This window comes from Limanda limanda, chromosome 18 (assembly GCF_963576545.1).
Source record: "Limanda limanda chromosome 18, fLimLim1.1, whole genome shotgun sequence".
NCBI lineage: Eukaryota > Metazoa > Chordata > Actinopteri > Pleuronectiformes > Pleuronectidae > Limanda > Limanda limanda.
The window spans coordinates 4,350,756-4,370,689 of NC_083653.1; the positions used below are offsets into that span (position 1 = coordinate 4,350,756).

Below are 19,934 nucleotides of genomic sequence, written 5' to 3' on the forward strand. Positions count from 1 at the left end.
TGTGTGTGTGTTTGTGTGCGTGTGTGTACTTCAGGGGCTTTTGCACTATATGGGCCATATAGACTATATTGGCACTTTAAACCTTACCAAGGCTATTTCCTATATTGTATAATAATAGTAATGATAATGATGATTTGGGATTGTATGATATTCACATTTAACAACGTCCAAGCATCTATATGCCAAGTTAAAGGTCCAATCTGCACTTTCTGTCCGTGTAACTACAGTTATAATTGAACATTTGAACCTGTAACATGAATCGTTAAATGAAATATAGACGATAGTGGTCATTATTCAAAATAAAGGCCTGGGTGCGACTGAAAGTGAGAATAATTTAGTTTTTTTAAATGTGTTTTCTCTGTATGTGACTCTAAACCTGCTCTTTAAAATTTGCTGTATATAGTTTAACCTTTTTTTCACATTTGAACCAATGATTGAGCCTCTGAATGTCACTATTTTATAACAGGTTACACATATTCATCATCTTCCCTGTGGAAATATTGGTTCCCATTTTGTCCTTGAAGCTAATACTGATGTTGAGCTGAGTAACAGAAATATTGTTTTGTTTCATGTCCTCAATGATCAGAAATTTTCCATCTGCTTCTGTGAATAATTAACATTAGTTAAAATTAGAGTTACATTAAATTGTGATTTACTTCAATGTTGTGATTGGATCATAAATGTCCCTGGATATGTTTACATGGACACCCATATTCTCAATTAACCAGATTAGGCTAAAAGACTGAATAAGACACGTATGTAAACTGCAAATTTTGAATATCTCAACCTAAATAAGGTTAAATTTGTAATAATTGAATTAAGTGAAGAAAATTCTGACTTTAGTCTCATAGAAATACGTCTTAATCACATTATAACATCCTGTAGTGTTTGGACTTTAGAAAGAACAACACTCAAAATGGTAAAAACAAACTATAGCATTGGATATTGAACCATTTCAGGTTATTATTATTATTATTATTTAACTGACTATATTAGTTTATGAAGCAAGTATTGTTTTTTGCAGATATGCACCTGAATGTGAGTTGACCCCCAACCTTGAGTTCCCTGGAGAAAAGGCGCCGGCTTCACACCTCGTGTAATAAAACACATGGTTTATTATCAGTGTGATAGAAATGAAATCACTGGACAATTAGAAGCATGTCTACCCATCATCAGCACCATGACAACAGCTCTATAAGAACAGAAAAACACTGGATGAGTCCCGCCGCCGGCTCACAAAGGTCGAATCACAGATAAATAGGCCTACTCCAAAATAGCTGGTGAACCTATTTACACAACCGTTCATTTTAAATTAATATAAATAAATATTTACACACATAAATTAACACCCTCCCTCCGCGTGCTCGTGTTAAATAGCCAGACAAATCTGTTTCACAGATAGGATGCTCACAACCCCATTCTCCCACAATGCTTTTTGTGTGTGAGGACAAACACAGACACACACCACACACACTCACAAACGCACGCACACACATTCAGGCACACATGCACACAATGTTGTTTGCTGGCTGCTCACAGCATCTCAGTCTCACAGGATGCAGGCAGGGGGAGCAAAATGGATGTAACACAGTAACCACCATGTCCTCAGGGGAATGAAAAGAACGTAACACAGATGAAAAATCCCTCTGTGCTCTCTGACACTGGCCCACGGGTGTCTTCCTCTGCCTTTTTCTCTCTTCCTAGCCTTCCTCTTCCTCCTCCTCTTCCTCCTCCTCAGTCCCTGTGTGTGGCAGGTCAGTCGCAGTGGTGTAAAGCTAGAAGTAACGGTGAAACGCCACTGTGTGTGTGGCCGCCTCCCGCTCGCCTCTCCATCATTGCTCCCCTTCTTCCCCTGCTTCATTTCCGCTGCTTCTCCTCTTTGTCGCCGGCCTTGTTGCCGGCGTCCCCGTGCCGGTTGTTGGAAGGGTTGTTGAGAAACATCTTGTCGAGTCCTTTGAGAGCCTCGGTGAGGTAGTTCTGGAGGGTGGTGAGCGAGGCGCAGAGGGCGGGCGAGCCGAAGCCGTGCGTGATGAAGGAGAAGTGGGACAGGCAGCTCTGGATGCCGGGCTCCAGGATGGGCGAGGGCCTGGAGTTGCCCAGGGGAGTCCTGTCCTGGGCCAGCAGGTCTGTGAACTCCTTACACAGCTGTCTGCAGGGGGAGAAGACAACAGGAGGTCAGGCTGGAGAACAGGAGGAGAAGATACTGCTGCTGATGCCCCTGTTCAGTCAGTGGCGTTAATCATAACAAGGTTTATTACTGGAAACCCAATGTAGACAACATCGTATTAAAATCTCACCCAAAAGCAAAGATTGTACCAACTGCCCACAAAACGTTACCTGCACACAATCTGACTTGAGTTTATTAATTTGAGTTTTTTTGTAGGAATTTGCAGTGTTTTATCAAATAAGACCTCACGTTTACCTGCTGTTCTATCAGGGCCTGTATCGATGAATCTGAGCCTCGGGTTAACTCTGTTAATCCAGCCCAGGGATTTACTTTTGCAACATATATCTCATAAATGTATTAATTGTATTAATTGAGGACATTTTGCAGCATCACCTGCAGATGTTGTTGAGCTGCTAACTGAACCTACGGTGAATTTACAGGGGAAACAGAGCAGGGAGATGTTATAATCTCACATTTCTCTGAGGCTCTGAGTGAGGAAGCACATTCAATTTGAGCTGCATTTTAGTGTGATCTTATTTTGTTCTTATTTCCCCGTCCTATAAAAACAAACTCAGCCGAGCAGATTCAAAAACAATTGCCAGTGTCAGGGATGATACAGAGATAATAGATTATGATAAAGAATGATGTCGTGTAACACAACAATTGATTCTCAAATAATATCACACATGACTCCGGCTGTTACTTCTGAATAAAGTTAAGTGGATACCAGAGAAAAAAGCAACGATTTCTCCAGACTTCAGCTGTCGTTAGGTGGGAAAAGAAGAAAAGGCAGAAAACCTTATTCATTAAGAACACAGAAATAACCTTTAAATTAAGGAGTTTATGTTTTCATTACTGTTTTTCTTACTGTTATTATACAAAACATGATAATCTGATTTTGTTGAATATTGGGTGAAGGCCAAGAAAACCCCCACTTTTTGAGCAGATTTGATTAATTCAATTAATTCTATAAAGAACAATTGCAAGATAAGACATTTTTGTTAATTTCTCACAAAATAATGCACAAACTAAAGCAGATGTGGAAAAATATAGAATAAAACTATGAACAGGTGAAATCTGGTGAAGATCCGAATAATAATACAGATTACTTTCAGGGAGGGGATCTTTATTCAATTACTTTTACGAATAGTATAGGAACCTGCAACTAAAATGTCTGTGTAAATGCTTTATTCATCTGATAATATGATGATAAAATAGCCAACCAGCCTCAGCAGATGTAGAGTTAGGGGCCAATCCAGTTTAATTTTATTCCGTCCCTCTTCACTTATTCAGGTTTTGTATTTGAAAGGCTTGAATTTTTCAATAATATTTCACCATCACCAGAGAAGAGGATCTTATGTCAAATACAGAAAATCTAAAAGCAAACAAATTCTAATTTCCCAGGTGGACTTGCATGAAGTAAAGAGAAAACTCCCCCTGATACTTTCCCTCAGGTCCCTTTAGGTGACTTTCCTTTATCGTCTTCTTTGTGATGTTGTGTAATTTGTTTTCGTTCCCTCGGCTTCTTTCTATCTAGAATAATCACAGAGTTTGATGCAATCGGCGGCTGTAGAGCTCAGCGATACGTGGACCGAGTGGAAGCCTCACGAGAGAAGAGGATTTCATTCCCTCTCCTGAAACTGGATTATGGGAAACGGAGACAAGTGTCCATGCGGCGTGTGATGCTTCTTGATTTAAAGCTGCTGCACTTTGACATCTGGTGTTTAGGAGGAGGTTGTGTTTTTGTTTGTTTGTTTGTTTGTCTGTTAGCAGGAATACGCAAAAACTACTGAACCGATTTCCATTACATTTTCTGGAGGGATGGGACATGATCCAAGGATGAAGCCATGACATTTTGTTTGCTGATCTGGATCAGGGGGCAGATCCAATTTTTTAATTTTTCTTTTTCAACATTTTCCTTGATTTCTCCGGATAATTAGAGGATCTTGAGGCGACTGAAATCTATGAGCGTGTGTAACTTGGTGCATTGTTAAATAAAAATGTTGATTTAGTGAATTTAAATGTGGTTTCATAAGGGGACTGTTGGGCCTCGGAGGTATGGACTGTCTGAAGCATGTCTCTCTCTGTGGATGTATTTTCTCAGACTCCATTAGACGCCTTAACCCTAAATATCTTCCAGGAATAAGAAAAAAATGCTTCTTTAAATACCCAGAATTCACATAACACTAATGCCAAGTTTTTTTAAAAATCTGGACAGTTTCAGGCCTCCACATTAAAAAGAAAATCTTTAATTGCTAACCTTTCATTTTTCGAGGACTGATGATCAAACGCGTCGTCATTCTTCACTACATGTGAGTGCATCAGTAAAAGAGAAAATCACCTTTTCACCTTTTTCTCCTTGTTAAATCTCATCATCTGATTTTAGGCCCATGTTTTATATTCAGCAGACCCATCTCTCTCTCTCTCACACACACACACACACACACACACACACACACACAGGCAGTGCGAGGCCTAAGGGCAGAGCTCTAGCAAATGAGTGACAGGCTGTGCAGGCCGAGCCCAGCTGGGGTGAGGGGAGTAGAGAGGAGAAGCCGCCACCCCGGGCTACACTCCCGGCTCTCGCTGTTGTTTTCTGGCGACTTGAAACACTTCACTGCTAAATAATGAATTTCTAACAGGCAGCTCCGACACCCCGTATTGGAACAGGTTTGAATCTGAGCATCAAACATCCACCACCGAACACACCCTACGTACTGAGCACCACACACACACACACACACACACTGTCAGACAGGCAGATGGTTTATGCAGTGCAGGCCGGCAGACAGCACTATTTATGCAAGCTAAAAATACAAGCGTCCTAAAGGGATCTTTGTTGAAACCTCCTAAAACTCACTCTGGGACGAATGCATGCAGATTAGCACGACTCACTAATCAGCAGATTGCAAAAATGGACAAATCTTAGGATTGATCCACTTCACCACTGCTCCCCTGGTTCCCTTTAAAGAAAACTATCCTGCTCAGTGTCTGTCTGGGATCCGATTCCACACTTAAACGCCCATAAAAATGGATTAATATAAGTAAGTGGGTCGATCCTATAAGAGAGAGTTCAAACCCACACTTCTCACCTCGGAGCTTGTATTTTTATAAACGTCTGAGCCACATTAAAGTGTCCAGCCTCCAGTAAGGTAAAGGTTAACCTGTGTAAGGGATTGGGTTTGGTAGCAGTCGTGACCCACTGATGAGTTCAACTCACAATCAGAAGGTGAACAATCTTATTTCTGCTCATTTCCTCATCGCTCCAACTGAATTTCACATGCCCCAATTTTTTCAAATTCAATGTTTGCTGTGTGCGATGCCGAGTGTGGAGCTCAGAGTGAAGGCAGGAGGCTCCCGCCCTCGGGGGTCTTCACGAGGAGCCTCACAGAGACTTTCATTTCACTCAGCAGAAGCATTCCTATCCAGAGCAGATGGACGCCTCTTATATTCAGTCAAATGAACATTTCAAAATGCTGGACAAACCTGATTAAATGTCTATTTGGGGCTTTTTTCCTGGGACATTAAAATATGGGAACATCTGCTGCATGAAGCAAAAATGCAGTGTTGGAAATATTTTATAAAGTTATTGGACTTTTCTGCAGGGATTATTTTTTTTTTTTTTACAGCATTTCTGTTGCTGCTGTCTGTGCCAAAAGAAAGGCTTGACCTTTGAGCTCTTTATTTCCTCACTGCTCCTGGCTCTGTTTGAAGGAATCCAAATATTTAAAGATTTTGTTTGCTAATAAATCAACATTATAATCCATTTAATCTCCCTGTGAACCTCCCAGAGGACATGTATGGCTGTGTGTGTATGTGTGTGTGTTTATATATTATTACATTATATTCCATGACAGAACACACAGCCCATAAAGACTGCGAGGGAACACGGATCTAATCAAACGGTCCATCAAACTCACTTTGTCGCCAGCAGCATGTTTTTCCGTGTGTGCAGCTCGTTGGGGTCTGCGTGCTGCCGGTTCAGATACTCGCTCACGGCTTTGGTGGGAAACTCCGTCTCGCAGATGTAACCGAAATCCCGGGCGAGGTGCACCGCCTCACCTGGAGGGGGGGGTCAGACACACGCAGGGTCAATATGACGTGGACAAACAGAGCGAAAATCACAGGTAATGCATTTTTTTTTTTATGCTTCAAAATACTAATAATTATCTATTATTTCCAGGATATTATTAAATGGACACTTTGTATTTTTACGCACGGATTTTACGCAAAACAAATCGAAATTACCTAAATCAATATATTGGAGGAAATTAAATGTGTGAGGAAAGGAATTGGTTCTTGGGATTATTTAATAAAAAAAGGAGTAAGAAATAAAATATTTTCAAGGACAGGGATGTAATATAAAAATTGGAAATTATATAAAAATAAGCCCCATGTGCAGAATAAATTAAAGCAGGGAAACAACATTAATTAATCGATAAATTATGTAGGTTAATTAATCAAACTTGATCGTATCTCTCCACTTCCTCAACACGGAATATTTATTTATATTTCTGGCACCACAGCCCTGCAGCCATGTTCTTTGTAAACGCAGAGACACTGTGAGGTCACGACCTTTGCCAAATTACGCACGGCCTGATTCTGCGTCATTTTTTATGTAACGTTGGAATTAGATTTTTTATTCTGAACGTCACCTCATAGGAGCGAGAAAGTCCAGGGTCATTATACAGTTTGTGTTGAATGTTGATATATTGGGTTTGTTTTAATTGTTTGGGGTCAAGCACACAAATGTTGGGGGAGTTTTGAGTAAGAAGGTTTGTTGACATAAATACTGGGAATAATATTTCTGCAGATTCTGATTTGAATCACCTTCTACAAGAGACGTGAGTAATGTGACGTTGGCAGCTTTGCGTCTTCCAGCAGGTAAATTCAGTCCGATCTTCTCCAGCTTTTCCCTCAGACACTTCCCACCGTTTTTGGACTTTGCTCTGCAGCGAGAAAAAAAAGGAAACGAAATCATTGACACTTGTGCAAATATCAGATCATGGAAACACACAAACGCCAGCTCTAGAAACATCTTAAAGTACATTTAATAATTCAAATTAATGGTTTTCTGCAGGAGTAGCTGAATGATGCCTCAGCTTGTGCTCCAGAGGATTTAAATGTTAAATAGGAACAAGGAGGTAAATGAGTCTCAGGGTTCACGTATAGGCTCGTACCTTCTCAGCACGCCCCCCAACAGGGAGGCGTTGAGGCACTCGGGGGGCGACAGCCTCCTCTGCACCTCCCCTACGGTCACCTTGTACTTGGAGGTGGAGCTGAGCAGCGACAGGCGACCCGGGACCGAGCAGAAGACCTCGTTGATGCTGACGTTCACACCCCCCATCAGGCCGTCCTTCCCCAGCATCAGGGAGCCCATGTTCTTCAGTGGCATGGGGACTGGAAGGGGGGGGGGGGGGGGTAGATGGAGACATTATGAGTGTGTGTGCAGTGGTGTATAAAGTACTTGAAAGCCATACTTGAGTAAAAGTACAGATATCTTACCTGTAGGTGACTTCGGTAAAAGTAAAAGTCACCCGTCAGAAAATGACTTGAGTAAAAGTCTTAAAGTAGCTCATATTAAAAGTACTTAAGTATCAAAAGTATCTGGTGTTGAAATGTACTTAAGTATCAAAAGTAAAAGTACAAAGTACTTAAATTAAAAATGCAAAGTGCTTTTTATAGTAGTCCTATACAGACACAAAACAACCCAAAATGTTTCAGAGAGAGAGAGAGAGAGCGAGAGAGAGAGAGCGAGAGAGAGAGAGAGAGAGATGCGTCAACCTCCGCTGCTCAAGTAACGAGCCAGTTTTGAGAATGTAAGAGGTAGAAAGTACAGATATTTGTGCTCAAATGTAACGAGTAAAAGTGAAAAGTCAGGAAAATAAATACTCAAGTACGGTACAGATATGTGAAAAATCTACTTAAGTACAGTAACGAAGTATTTCTACTTCTTTACTTTCCACCACTGTAGTGTGTGTATGAGATATTTACTCAGGTGGATAAGCTTCTCAATATAAAATCATGTCTTCTCTGCTTCCCTGGCCCGATGATGCACCAACGCGCCGGGCATTTACTGTTATTTAATGTCGCGCAACATTCTTCCCATTACAATATTATCGATTGCTGATTGGCTCACGCTCCCGGATCCCATTAACCACCTCCCAGTCTCCTCTCCACGGCCAGTTTAACTCCCACCAGCGCCTCCATCCCGTACGCATTAATGCTAATGGCGTTAAAATAAGAATAAAAACATGGGAGAAGAGAAGAAGACCAGAGTCGTGCATGCATGCATAGGGCCAGTGTGAGGTGGGGTGGGGGGGTTCTGATGGCTCCACGGGGGGTAATACCGCAGATTAGCCCTAAACGAGCTCAGGAGATCTCCGTGAGCGGTGCCATTTATTACATCAGCGGTTTAACTGCCCCGCGGGGGAGTTCAGTCACTGAATCAGCTCCCATCATCAGAGCCGCAGCCTGTCAGCGACACTCTGCCTGCGAGTCAATACACAGGGATCGTTAGCCCACCCCACCCATACACCCACACACCCCTCAAAAAACTAAAGTAAAACGTGGAGAAATGTCCAGTTGGAGTCCAAGTGCAGGATTTGATTTACAAATCCATAAACTGAATTATACATTATCATATTATAGCACATGTTGGGAGATAAATCAAAATGAAGGAACCCCACGAATTTAGTTTTTTTAATATATATATATAGAAATAAATATAAAGACAATTTAACAATCTCAAATAATGTTTACAAAATAGCTGTAGTTACAAAAAAATTGGCCTTTATTACAAATCATTGTAATTTTATTGTCATATTATTGCAATGGTTTGGACTGTTGAGAGTGTTACTCGTGTGTGTGTGTGTGAGTGTGTGTGTGTGTGTGTGTGTGTGTGTGTGTGTGTGTGTGTGTGTGTGTGTGTGTGTGTGTCTGTGTGCGTGTAGCTACCTTTCTTAATTACTGATTGATCCAGGATGTTCGTCCCGTTGTTGTCTTCGATGGTCTGTGAGAACCAAGAGAAATACACAACGTTACGCACATCAGCCACATTGTAATACTAATACTAATAACTGCTAATATTTAAAGTTACAAAGGGATTTTTTTATAACATTTTACACGTTTCAAAAACAGACAAAATGAATAAATCAAATCTGTAGATGATAATCCTCTGCTTCAGTTCATCGAGTGAAGCCTCATTCATCATCCTGAGAAATAAACTCCCTCTTTAAAAACCAGACGCATCATTCCTCCACACTCGAGTATTAAAATGAAAGAAAAAAACAAGAAAGATTAATTTGCTGAAAACAAATGTATGGGAGGTTAATAAACGCACGACACGGACACGGAGAGATGAGAACGTTTCGTTTGGAGGTTAAATGGCAGACGATTCGGGATGGTTGTGCCCTGAGGGGGGGGGGGGGGGGGTGAAATCCCACACAGCTCCAGTCTATTTCAAAAAGTCTCCTCTGACACCACAGCTGCAGCAACACAACACAAATCTATACAGCCAAAAAGGACAGCCTTCAGATTCAAAATATAATAATAATAATGGCATAATGGTAAATTTCTCTGCAAATTAAAGTTGGTGAAATCGCTGCTTCTTTTCTCCTTTTAATATATATTATATATTTTTTATATGCAGTGGAATCTGAGCAGCAGCTTATTCCACATCTCAGCATCTTCTCATCGAACGTGTCTGAGGTGCGAGAGAGAGAGAGAGAGAGAGAGAGAGAGAGAGAGAGAGAGAGAGAGAGAGAGAGAGAGAGAGAGAGAGAGAGAGAGAGTCCAGCCTGAGGGAGCTGCTCCGGGTTCACTGACCTCAGATCGGGAGTCTCAGGGAAACATGCGGAGACAATGAAGGAGACAGCTGTCCACCATTAGAGGCTCCGCCCACTGCACCTCTGTCCACTTTATTACTTTGGTCTTTTTGTTTTTAAATTCTCTTCTTGTCTGTTTAACTTAATCCCGACGGAGAAAAGGCGAATGGATGTGGAATTTAGAATCTGAAGTTGCACAACTATGAATTTAAAATGCCATTACTTTCAGTTTGGATGGTCAAACTCGTCATATTTGCTGATATAATAATTATTTAGTTTTATCTATTTTAATGGTATAATAGAAATGCAGCGTTTTAATCAATTATCTGAAGGACTCCGGTGGACTTGGACTCGTATAATTCCTATATCCTTAAATTCCAAAAAATTCAATATCCCTTAATTCCAAACAACAATAATAAATAAATACATTTAAAGTAATAATAAAAAATAAAAAAAGGGTGCGTTCAACCCTGTGACCTTTGACCCACCTGGATGTCCTCCATGCCGTGCAGGCCGTGCAGCAGGCCGTCCCCCATGCCGGGGTCCAGTCCCGGGTGGGCGGAGTGCAGCAGCACGTCCGGCCGCCGGACCCCGTAGTCCCGCCGGGGGTCCAGGCCGGACAGCTGGGGGGGCAGCGAGGCCCGGGGCTGGGCCAGAAGAGCCGAGCTGTCCATCCGGTCCATCCGGTCCATCCGGTCCCCGGCCGCGTCCTGCCGCTGCCGCGCCCCCCAAGCCCCCTGCTGGCTCTGGTGCAGCGAGTTCAGGGAGTACGGGTCGCTGACGTGCGAGTACGGGTCCTGGCTCTGGTAGTGAGCGAGCGGCTGGTACGGAGGGGGGAAGTACGGAGGCTGGAAGTCCGAGGTGGGAGCGTGGGACAGCGGCGGCGCGCTGGAGTAGGGACCACCGTGGGACACCGAGCCCAGCTGGGACAGGCGGGAGCTGTGGCTGGAGACCCCGTCATGCCGGTCCTGGAAAAGGGTGGGAGAGGAGACAAACAGAGATGTTAGAGAAATGACAGAGGACATGGAGGCCCAGGACCACCAGGACCACCAGGACCACCAGACTGTGTGATGCCCGTGGAGCTGGAGCCAGAGCTGCGTAAAGGACTCTGGACCAGAGCCTGGAGGTGGAATGTTACAGGAATGGAATGGGTTTGACTGTCATCCATGTATATTATCTTGCATTTACTAGTAAGTTCATGTAGACTAGATACTTGTATTTACATGAAACACAGGACTCATTTTGGTAAGAAATAAACATCACTGTAAACTCTATAGCAGCAAAATGGAAGAAGCAGTTAACTCTGGACCAGCAGCTCGAGCCTGGAGGTGGAATGTTACAGCTTCATTCAAAATATACGAAACGAAAACCTCTCAGCAAAATATACGAATTCCCTTTCTGCACTAGATAAGGTCTGCGAGGAGGAGAGGAGACAAACAGAGATGTTAACGAAATGACAGAGCTCATGGAGGCCCAGGACCACCAGGACCACCAGGCTGTTAGGAGTGGTGCCCGTGGAGCTGGATCCAGAGCTGCGTAAAGGACTCTGGACCACTACGAGCCTGCAGGTGGAATGTTCCAGCTTCATTCAAAATATCACAACGAAAACCTTCTCAGCAAAATGAACGAATTCCCTTCCTGCACCAGAGAAGGTCCGGGAGGAGGAGAGGACTCACCGCGGCGGAGTAGGAGTGAACTAACATCTGTAAAACCTCTGGAGCTGCAGCGGGACGAAGTGGGTGTTTAAGGCCGAGAGAAGGACACTCCTCCCCGGGTGCAAGCAGCGTGTGAGTCCGGCCTGGTTCCTCCACCACACAGATCCTCTCTGAACCTTCCTCCGCCCCTGGCTGCTGCTGCTGACTGTGAGCACCGAGCTCCCGCCTCTACCCCCGGTGGAAGCGGTGATTGTTATTCATGACTCTGGGACTTACAGGAATATTAATATGTGAGAGAGAGAGAGAGAGAGGAGGCCTGGTGGCGACACACGGAGCGTAAAGCCTGGCGCGCAACCGTGTGAGTGACGTTTAGACTCCGTGGCGAGAGAAGGAGTGTGTGAAGCAAGGGGGGGGGGGGAGGAGCAGGGTGAGGAATCTCCCCCCTTCCTCCCTCCATCCCTCCATCCCCTCCATCAATAGAATAACCGCTTTGGGGACCTTTTGTGGGCGAAGTCTGACGCAAGGAAAAGCACACACTCGCCCTTTGGAGACAGTTTGGCACAAACCATTTCTGAGAGAAACGGGTTTGACATCATAGAAAAAACCCCAGTATTGACATCTATAGAAACAAACCAGTATAAGTCACTGGGAATAGAAAGAGGAGTGGAGCGTGTACTGGGAGGAAGAGGAACAGATCCAGGGTCAGAGTTCTGCTTCCAACTCGACCTCCAAAGTAAAACTCCACTTTTACGCACAGGCACAGATGGATATTAATTTCTGAGAGAAACGGCTTTGACATTATAGAAAAAAACCCAGTATTGACATCTATAGAAACAAACCAGTATAAGTCACTGGGATGCTGTGGAGCGTATACTGGGAGCGTATACTGGGAGGAGGAGGAACAGATCCAGGGTCAGAGTTCTGCTTCCAACTCGACCTCCTCCAAGGTAAAACTCCACTTTTACGCACAGGCACAGATGAATATTAATTTCCTTTCCTCTCACTCACACACACCGATTTTGTTCATAGTGTGACAAACTCCTACAGAATGAAGTGAGTCTCTTGTTGTGTTGTTGCAGCTGCCCCCCCTCCTCCTCCATCCATCCCTCCATCACTAGAATAACCGCTTTGGGGACTTTTTGTGGGCGAAGTCTGACGCAAGGAAAAGCACACACTCGCCCTTTGGAGACAGTTTGGCACAAACCATTTCTGAGAGAAACGGCTTTGACATCTATACAAAAAAAACAGTATAGCTTTGACATCATAGAAACAAACCAGTATAAGTCACTGGGAATAGAAACAGCTGTGGAGCGTATACTGGGAGCGTATACTGGGAGGAGGAGGAACAGATCCAGGGTCAGAGTTCTGCTTCCAACTCGACCTCCTCCAAAGTAAAACTCCACTTTTACGCACAGGCACATGTTGATATTTATTTCCCTTCCTCTCACTCACACACACACATTTTGTTCATAGTGTGACAAACTCCTGGAGAATGAAGTGAGTCTCCTGTTGTGTTGTTGCAGCTGCCCTTTTTTTTTTTCCTTTTTGTGTTACCGATCTCACCACGGGGCAGCGTGAGGGGCTCGTGTGAACGCTGTCAAAAGTCAAAAGAAGCGATTACACTTTATATTGTGTTGCCCTCGTGGATGACTTGTTTAACAACACCACCGCCCCCCCCCCCCTCCCTCCCTCCCTCCCTCCCTCGCTCGCTCCGTGGGAAGGAAGCCATGTGCCATCTCTCCCATCTCTCCCACTGCTTTGTGATGGAGAACCAGCATTTTACCAAGCGTTTAAATCAAAAGACATATTATTATTATTATTATTTTGGGATGGAAGCCAGATGATTTACATATTTCTCACATATTTCGCCCTGCTCTGACCCGGCCTTTATTTAGGATTTTTTTCCCAATTTAAGAATTAATAAATACATTTTAAAAATCGAATGCATGTTTTGCAGCAGTTTTTTTCTATTTCTGATGTTTTTTAAAATAAATTTTTTAGACAAATTCTTATTAATTCTCATTTAAATTATAAGTTATGTTTCTTACAAGCAAAGATTTAGTAAAAAAAACACACACAAGCCATATTTAAAGTGACAAATTTTAGATGTAATTTCAAGAAAATATAAAATAAAAATAATCTCTCTGCAAAATTAAAAATATATTTTTCTAACCGTATGATCCGAACGCTGAATTGCACCAAAGCCACAAACACAAAACAGAAGCTCAAAGACGAACAAGAGGAAAACAGCAAAAATAAAATCTGTCTGTACGAATTTCCACGCGATGCAATGTCCTGCAAGTTCATATCTCAGCCTCCACATGTCAGAAAAAACAGGCCACGTCACTCCAATCTGCATCATTCATGATAAAACAAACATGTGTGTAATAAATGTGTAATAAACACAAACAGCTGGACGGTCACGTTACCTCATAAATATCTTCATACTTGACATTTTCAACTAGTTTCCACAGCATGGTCGCTTCTCCGGTGTCGGTAAACCGAATGCAGCCAAGTGAGGAAGGGACGACTCAACTCTCTCTCTCCCTCTCTCTCTCCCTCTCTCTCTCTCTCTCTCTCCCCCTCCCTCCCTCCCTCTCTTTGTGAATGGGGAACCCCTGTTGAAGCCTGCTGCAGCACCATACTGTATAAAGATGGGGCGGGTTGACAGCAGCAGCAGGGAGAGAGAGAGAGAGAGAGAGAGAGAGAGAGAGAGAGAGAGAGAGAGAGAGAGAGAGAGAGAGAGAGAGAGAGAGAATACAATATTGCAGGAAATACATGTTTTTATTTTATTTCTCATGAGTCTCTGCGGTTCCCAAAATAAAAGCACAACTCAGCCAACAAAAGACAGAACAGTGACCATAGATGAGCAGCTTTGGTGTTTGGTTACTGTGAATTATCCATAAGTACAGCAACTGGATTTATGGCTGATAAAGTGTCATATTTGTGAAAGATTAACGAAGGAATAGTCATAAGAAACTATCACTTCTATACATACATGGACGACAAATCAAAGCAACAGTCGACATGGGATTCAGTCTTTATAGGTTTTTTAAACTGTTTTCATTTCATTTATCCTGTTTTCTTATATTTCATAATGTCGTAATGTCATATATCGTGAAAACGGATGTTGGACTGTGTAAACACCAGGGTCACCAATGGAGACTCCAAGACTTAATTGTTTTATCCTTGACAGTCCGATTTGACCTATTGTATATTATCGATATAATGAAATCAAAACCTCATTGGAAGTGACCCTCGAGTCCCTGAGGTTTTACAGGAGGGATGAACATCATAACTCTGGAGGATATTTCCCTCATGTGGTGTTTTGATGATGGTGGCTGAGAGCTTCTTCTCACACGGGACCAAACGGTTTTCATCTGAGTAGAGATCTGTGGCCGTGACGGTTGCAGCCCTCAGCTCCAATTATTTTAAAAACTCATTAAAACAATTCAGTGACCTCTTGATGCTCCCGTGTGGTCGTGTCTGCAGAGTTTTTCTACTATTCAGTTCAGGGGTTTTACTGTCATCCATGAATACTTGGTTGCATTTACTATTAAGTACATGTAGACTAGGTACTTGTATTTACATGAAACACAGGACTCACTTTGATAAGAAACAAACATCAGTATATAATATAGCAGCAAATGGAGGAAGCAGTTAACACCTGATAGAAGATAGTTGTGTTTGCAGAATGAATGAAGCTGAATTAATAATAACAAAGCCTCACATGGCAAGTATCGATCAATTATTCTATAATTAACAGAGCAAAGGATTGTGGTTTGATATTATTCCAACACGCTGATCTGACACTGACTTATGGAAATAGGTTAATATATATATACAACCAACACTGCTCCTCTAAGACAGACACAGAAATATACACGTACTGTAATAAACACACACGTATAATTGTGGTAGATCTTCAGGCCTGTGTTGTCACGAGTGGGCTTCACGTGTGTGAGGTGCATGTGAACATTGCTGCAGTTTCAGCACAAAGCAACATCAAATGCTTTGGGAATTTGACGGCTCAGCATTTAGTCCCAGTGCATCTTATTGGTCAAAATGCTGCAGGAGGTATTTCAGCAGTATCCCAATTGTAATGTGATAACTTGTATTAACATGTTCTGTCTTTTATTTATATTTATTTAAAATAATTTCAGGTATTTCAAGTTTCCTGATATTATCTTTATTATGCAATGGCAGCTGTTGACAACTGTATCTTTGCATTAAAGGTTCATAAGGAGACATGATGAACAGTTATATTTAAATATCTTGCAACAGCAACAAAAACTAGACAATAGTTTGATTTCCCTTCAAAATAAACTACCTACATGCAGCAGATCTGCAGAGGGAAGAGAGGCTTCAACACATTTTACATTTATACACCTCTGCACGTCTTTGTTAGAGGAATCAAGCCGAACAAATAAAATCATATTTTGTCACATTCACAGGTGCAGTTTTACTCGTTAAAACTTATTTAAATCCATAATAAATAGGTTTATATAATCCATTTATTGATGGTCACATTTCTACACAACCAACCCCTCAACTGCTTCTGTGAGGATTTGTCCAAATGTGTGTCAACTGCTCCCCCTAGCGTCACAAAAGCACACATGCACCCTAACCCTCCAACAAACACAGTGTCATCCTGTGTAGTTTCTGTTTTTAATGAATTTTAGACATTTTACTTGATATGGCTTTTGAATTCTCACATATGCTGCTGTCTATAATGTGACTTACGGCTTAATTACACATTTATGTATAAAGACTTGAGTTGGAGCTTGAAACTGTCACCTTGACATTTATATATCAAGAGGAATTCCATTAAGAACCCAGTTTTAGTTATACGACTGGCTTCAGTGTTACTGAATGTTGTCCTAACCAGCGTTAGTTCTGGTGTGGAACGAGGTTCTGTGGTCCAGACTAAGTTCTCATGAGTTCTCTGTCCTCTTATATTGTCCTGTATGTCCACTGATACACTGTTGTGTGTTTCCTCCGACATGGTTAAACTCATCTAGATCCTTGATGCCAAAAAACAAAGTAAGAAAAGAAGCTGCCACTGAGAATACCAGACATGAATGTTTAAGAGGGACGGCTGTTCTCAAGTTCTCTGGAATGACCCACTGCCAAAGATTCACCCATGCCTCACACACACACACACACACACACACACACACACACACTGACAAACACACACATGGCAGGGCATATGACTGTCAGCGATGACAGATGTCCTGACAGTCTGGGAGTCTGCAGGCAGGGTTGTGGTTGTTGTCCTGCAGGGCTTTTGACATACGATGTATCAGCATACATTACACACATGTCACAGTAACGCTGCTCCCTCTGCTCCCCGGCTTTTGTTTGCAGCCACTTGCAAACGATTTGTCTTCATTTTTTTATCTAAACCCTGAGATTTCAGTCGAGAGAAGAGGTTTTTCGTTTGACTCCATCTGACCCCTTTTTGTCACTCTGCAACGTACACATCAGAAAATACTCCTACGTTTTACTCCTTTATATTTTCTAATGGTCAGTGAAGACATCCTGCAGGATCTCCCTACAGCACCACGGCTAATGTTATTGTTGTTCAGGGAAAAGCAGCAGAATGAACCTGATAAATAACTGGACATCAGGTGTAAAAACTGTGGAATAATCCTTTAATCGCTTAGTTGTTTCCTTTATATGTGTGTGGACGCAAGTGCTGATGAAAAGCAAAAGAATCTGACAACAATTAATTCTTTTCTTATTAATTAAATAGCTCAACAAAAGCCCTGAAATATTCTGTGGATTAAGAGAAAATCTGTATCTGTGTGTAGAATATAAATATATATATGGATTAATCAATGAACATAAATATTTACATTTATATAAAGTTTACATTTGCTTCGTGAAAGTCTTTTACAATTTCTAAACCTGTATTATTTAAGAAATCGATGCAACATTCTGGACGGACACATTACTTTAAATAATGTCTTTATTCAACAAGTATAACAACAACTTAACTTTACTTCTATGTGTGTATTATTTCTATATATTTACAAGTTTCCAACCTAATCCAGTGTAAAAACTGCCACATTATCATCATCATCAGATTGTGCACACTCAGGCTGCAGTTCAGCTGTGGACCACTAGGTTGCGCTAGAGCACCACAGAAAGGAGGAGGCACCAGCATGGCGACCTGGAATCAGCTTCTTGACAATCAGCCACAAAACTGTGTCTCATACCTTTAAATGTGGCTCCATTGAGGAAAGTATCAACAAATATTATCACACAAACACAAGTTTACCAAGATTAATATATATATATTTAAAATAGACCTTTTACACACATTTCAATATGTGACTGGAGGAAGATGTAAAAGATGAAATGAAGGATCCGGTTTCTTACTAGAATGGAATCGAGCCAATAATGTTAACGCCTGTGCTTTTTCATATCAGATCAAAATGTGTCTGCTGTGAAAACATTTGCAGCCTCAAGACTTTCTCTGATGCAACAGACGCAAAAACCATGAAGATGTAGAAACAGACAGTTTCTCATTTATCAGTGTCTCCAATTTGTCAGAATCGCCTGATTCCAATAGTTAAATGGTACAAATAGCATCTTGATAATCACGCCACATTCATCCCTTCTGCACTGATTGATATGAACATAATGTGACCTCTGTAAAACCTGAGTTACAGTCGTACTATAATGTCGCTCAAACTCTGTTGTGTTGCATTGTTGGACAAACTGAAGCTTCCACTTCAGATTTCCTCCCAGCGTGAGTTCACAGAAAAGGAAGCAGAGGAGAATGATCATCACTAAACATAGAACAGGGTGTTTCTCTCTTTTTGCAGTGTGTGTGTCTGTGTGTGTGTGTGTGTGTGTGTGTGTGTGTGTGTATTTGTGTGAGTGTGTGTGTGTTGGGTTGACAGACAGTGTCGCTGTGGAGGCTTGAGGAGAAAGAGGCTGTGAATGTTCCTGGGACAGAGAGGGATCAGGACAGGGGAGGAAGAGGTTTTAGCAGCGAAGCCAGGCAGGAGGAGAATGATGGAGGAAGAGAAGGAGGAAGAGGAGGAGGAGGAAGAGGAGGAGGACGATGGAGGAGGAGGAGGGTTATGTAGCTTCAGAGCAGAGACACACTGCAGAGATGGGGCTTAGAAGTTGGCAGAGTTTGGTATTCGTGACTGTGGAGCTCCAGTCCCACTGAGACGCTGTTTAACTCACTTCTGTATAAATGGCAGAACTCATCTGAGTTGACGTGATTTCATAAACATCAATATAATAAACAATATCACACACGTTGAAGGCTGAATAGTGGAGGAAATGCCCTGATGCTTAATGTGGTAATAACCGGGTTGTTGCATTGTAATACGATCAATAGCTGCGTGTGAATAATGCATCGCCCCCCCACCCCAATCACATTATGCACTGCTGATGTCAAACTTGTGATTCATTCTTGTACGTTTGTCAATTTACAATAACTCAGAGGCAACATATCGATTTAAATTTTTCCAGCTCATTTTGATCAAGCTGCTTATTATTCTAATGCGGGGTCAGCAGCAGCATCTTCACGTGTTTATCATGCAGCGGATAGAAAAGGGTGTGATTAAGTTATTTTCTCTGCGTGTATGTTTGAGGGAGTATGTGTCTGTGTGTGTGTGTGTGTGTGTGTGTGTGTGTGTGTGTGTGTGTGTGTGTTTGTGCTCATTTGTTGCTGCTCATACCCTCCAGTGAGATGCAGCAACCATCAAAGAGCCAATTTGGAAAGCTGCTCGGCTTCATACACATCTCTGTGTTGTACATCTTCACACACGCCGGTGGAGACGCAGCAGTTTGATTACACATCAGGATGATTCTCCCACATCAGCCGCTCACATGAAGGAAAGTTCCTCTCAACACATGACAGCAGGAAGAGTAATTAAAGCATCGAGGGGTTAGGGTGCTCTTCAAAATAAAAGCAGGCGATTAGATAGAGCTCCGTCCATACACTGTTGGTTGCTTGGCAACTGCCATAAAAGACAACAACGTGTAAGATGATTATTGTTATTTTTATTCTTTCTAGTGTGAACCATCCAAAACAATCAAATTCTGAGTTAATGTCATTGGATCAGGTGGAGACGACATTTAAATCCAGCTCCTGCTTGTGAGAAGAATGTAAACATGTCAGGCTCCATCTTCTCTGACGTCATGGAGATGTTCACCAAGTATTTTCCAACAAATATCTTCATCAAATTATCTTCTTGTACTAAAATAAACTTTAAACTCCTTCTGAAGTTTGTTTGTGAAACTTCTCTTGACAGAACC

At 42.2% G+C, this 19,934-nt stretch overlaps 1 protein-coding gene across 3 annotated transcripts; it reads right to left on the reverse strand.

Moving 5' to 3' along the window:
- Positions 1 to 1,857: 1,857 nt before the first annotated feature.
- On the reverse strand, positions 1,858 to 14,153 carry tfap2b (transcription factor AP-2 beta). 3 transcript variants are annotated; one of them, XM_061091748.1, is made up of 7 exons: positions 14,078 to 14,153; positions 10,482 to 10,961; positions 9,125 to 9,179; positions 7,348 to 7,567; positions 6,998 to 7,116; positions 6,088 to 6,229; positions 1,858 to 2,149 (listed from the first exon to the last, which is right to left on the reverse strand). In XM_061091748.1, exons 1-7 carry the CDS (start codon positions 14,123 to 14,125, stop codon positions 1,858 to 1,860), a joined length of 1,356 nt encoding a protein of 451 aa, XP_060947731.1. In that variant the 5' UTR covers positions 14,126 to 14,153. The 3 variants fall into 3 exon arrangements, with proteins under 3 accessions (XP_060947731.1, XP_060947729.1, XP_060947730.1); XM_061091746.1 differs by having other exon boundaries at positions 7,348 to 7,572; positions 9,124 to 9,169; positions 10,478 to 10,961; positions 14,078 to 14,125; XM_061091747.1 differs by lacking the exon at positions 14,078 to 14,153 and adding an exon at positions 11,670 to 11,696.
- Between the last annotated feature and the right edge of the window lie 5,781 nt (positions 14,154 to 19,934).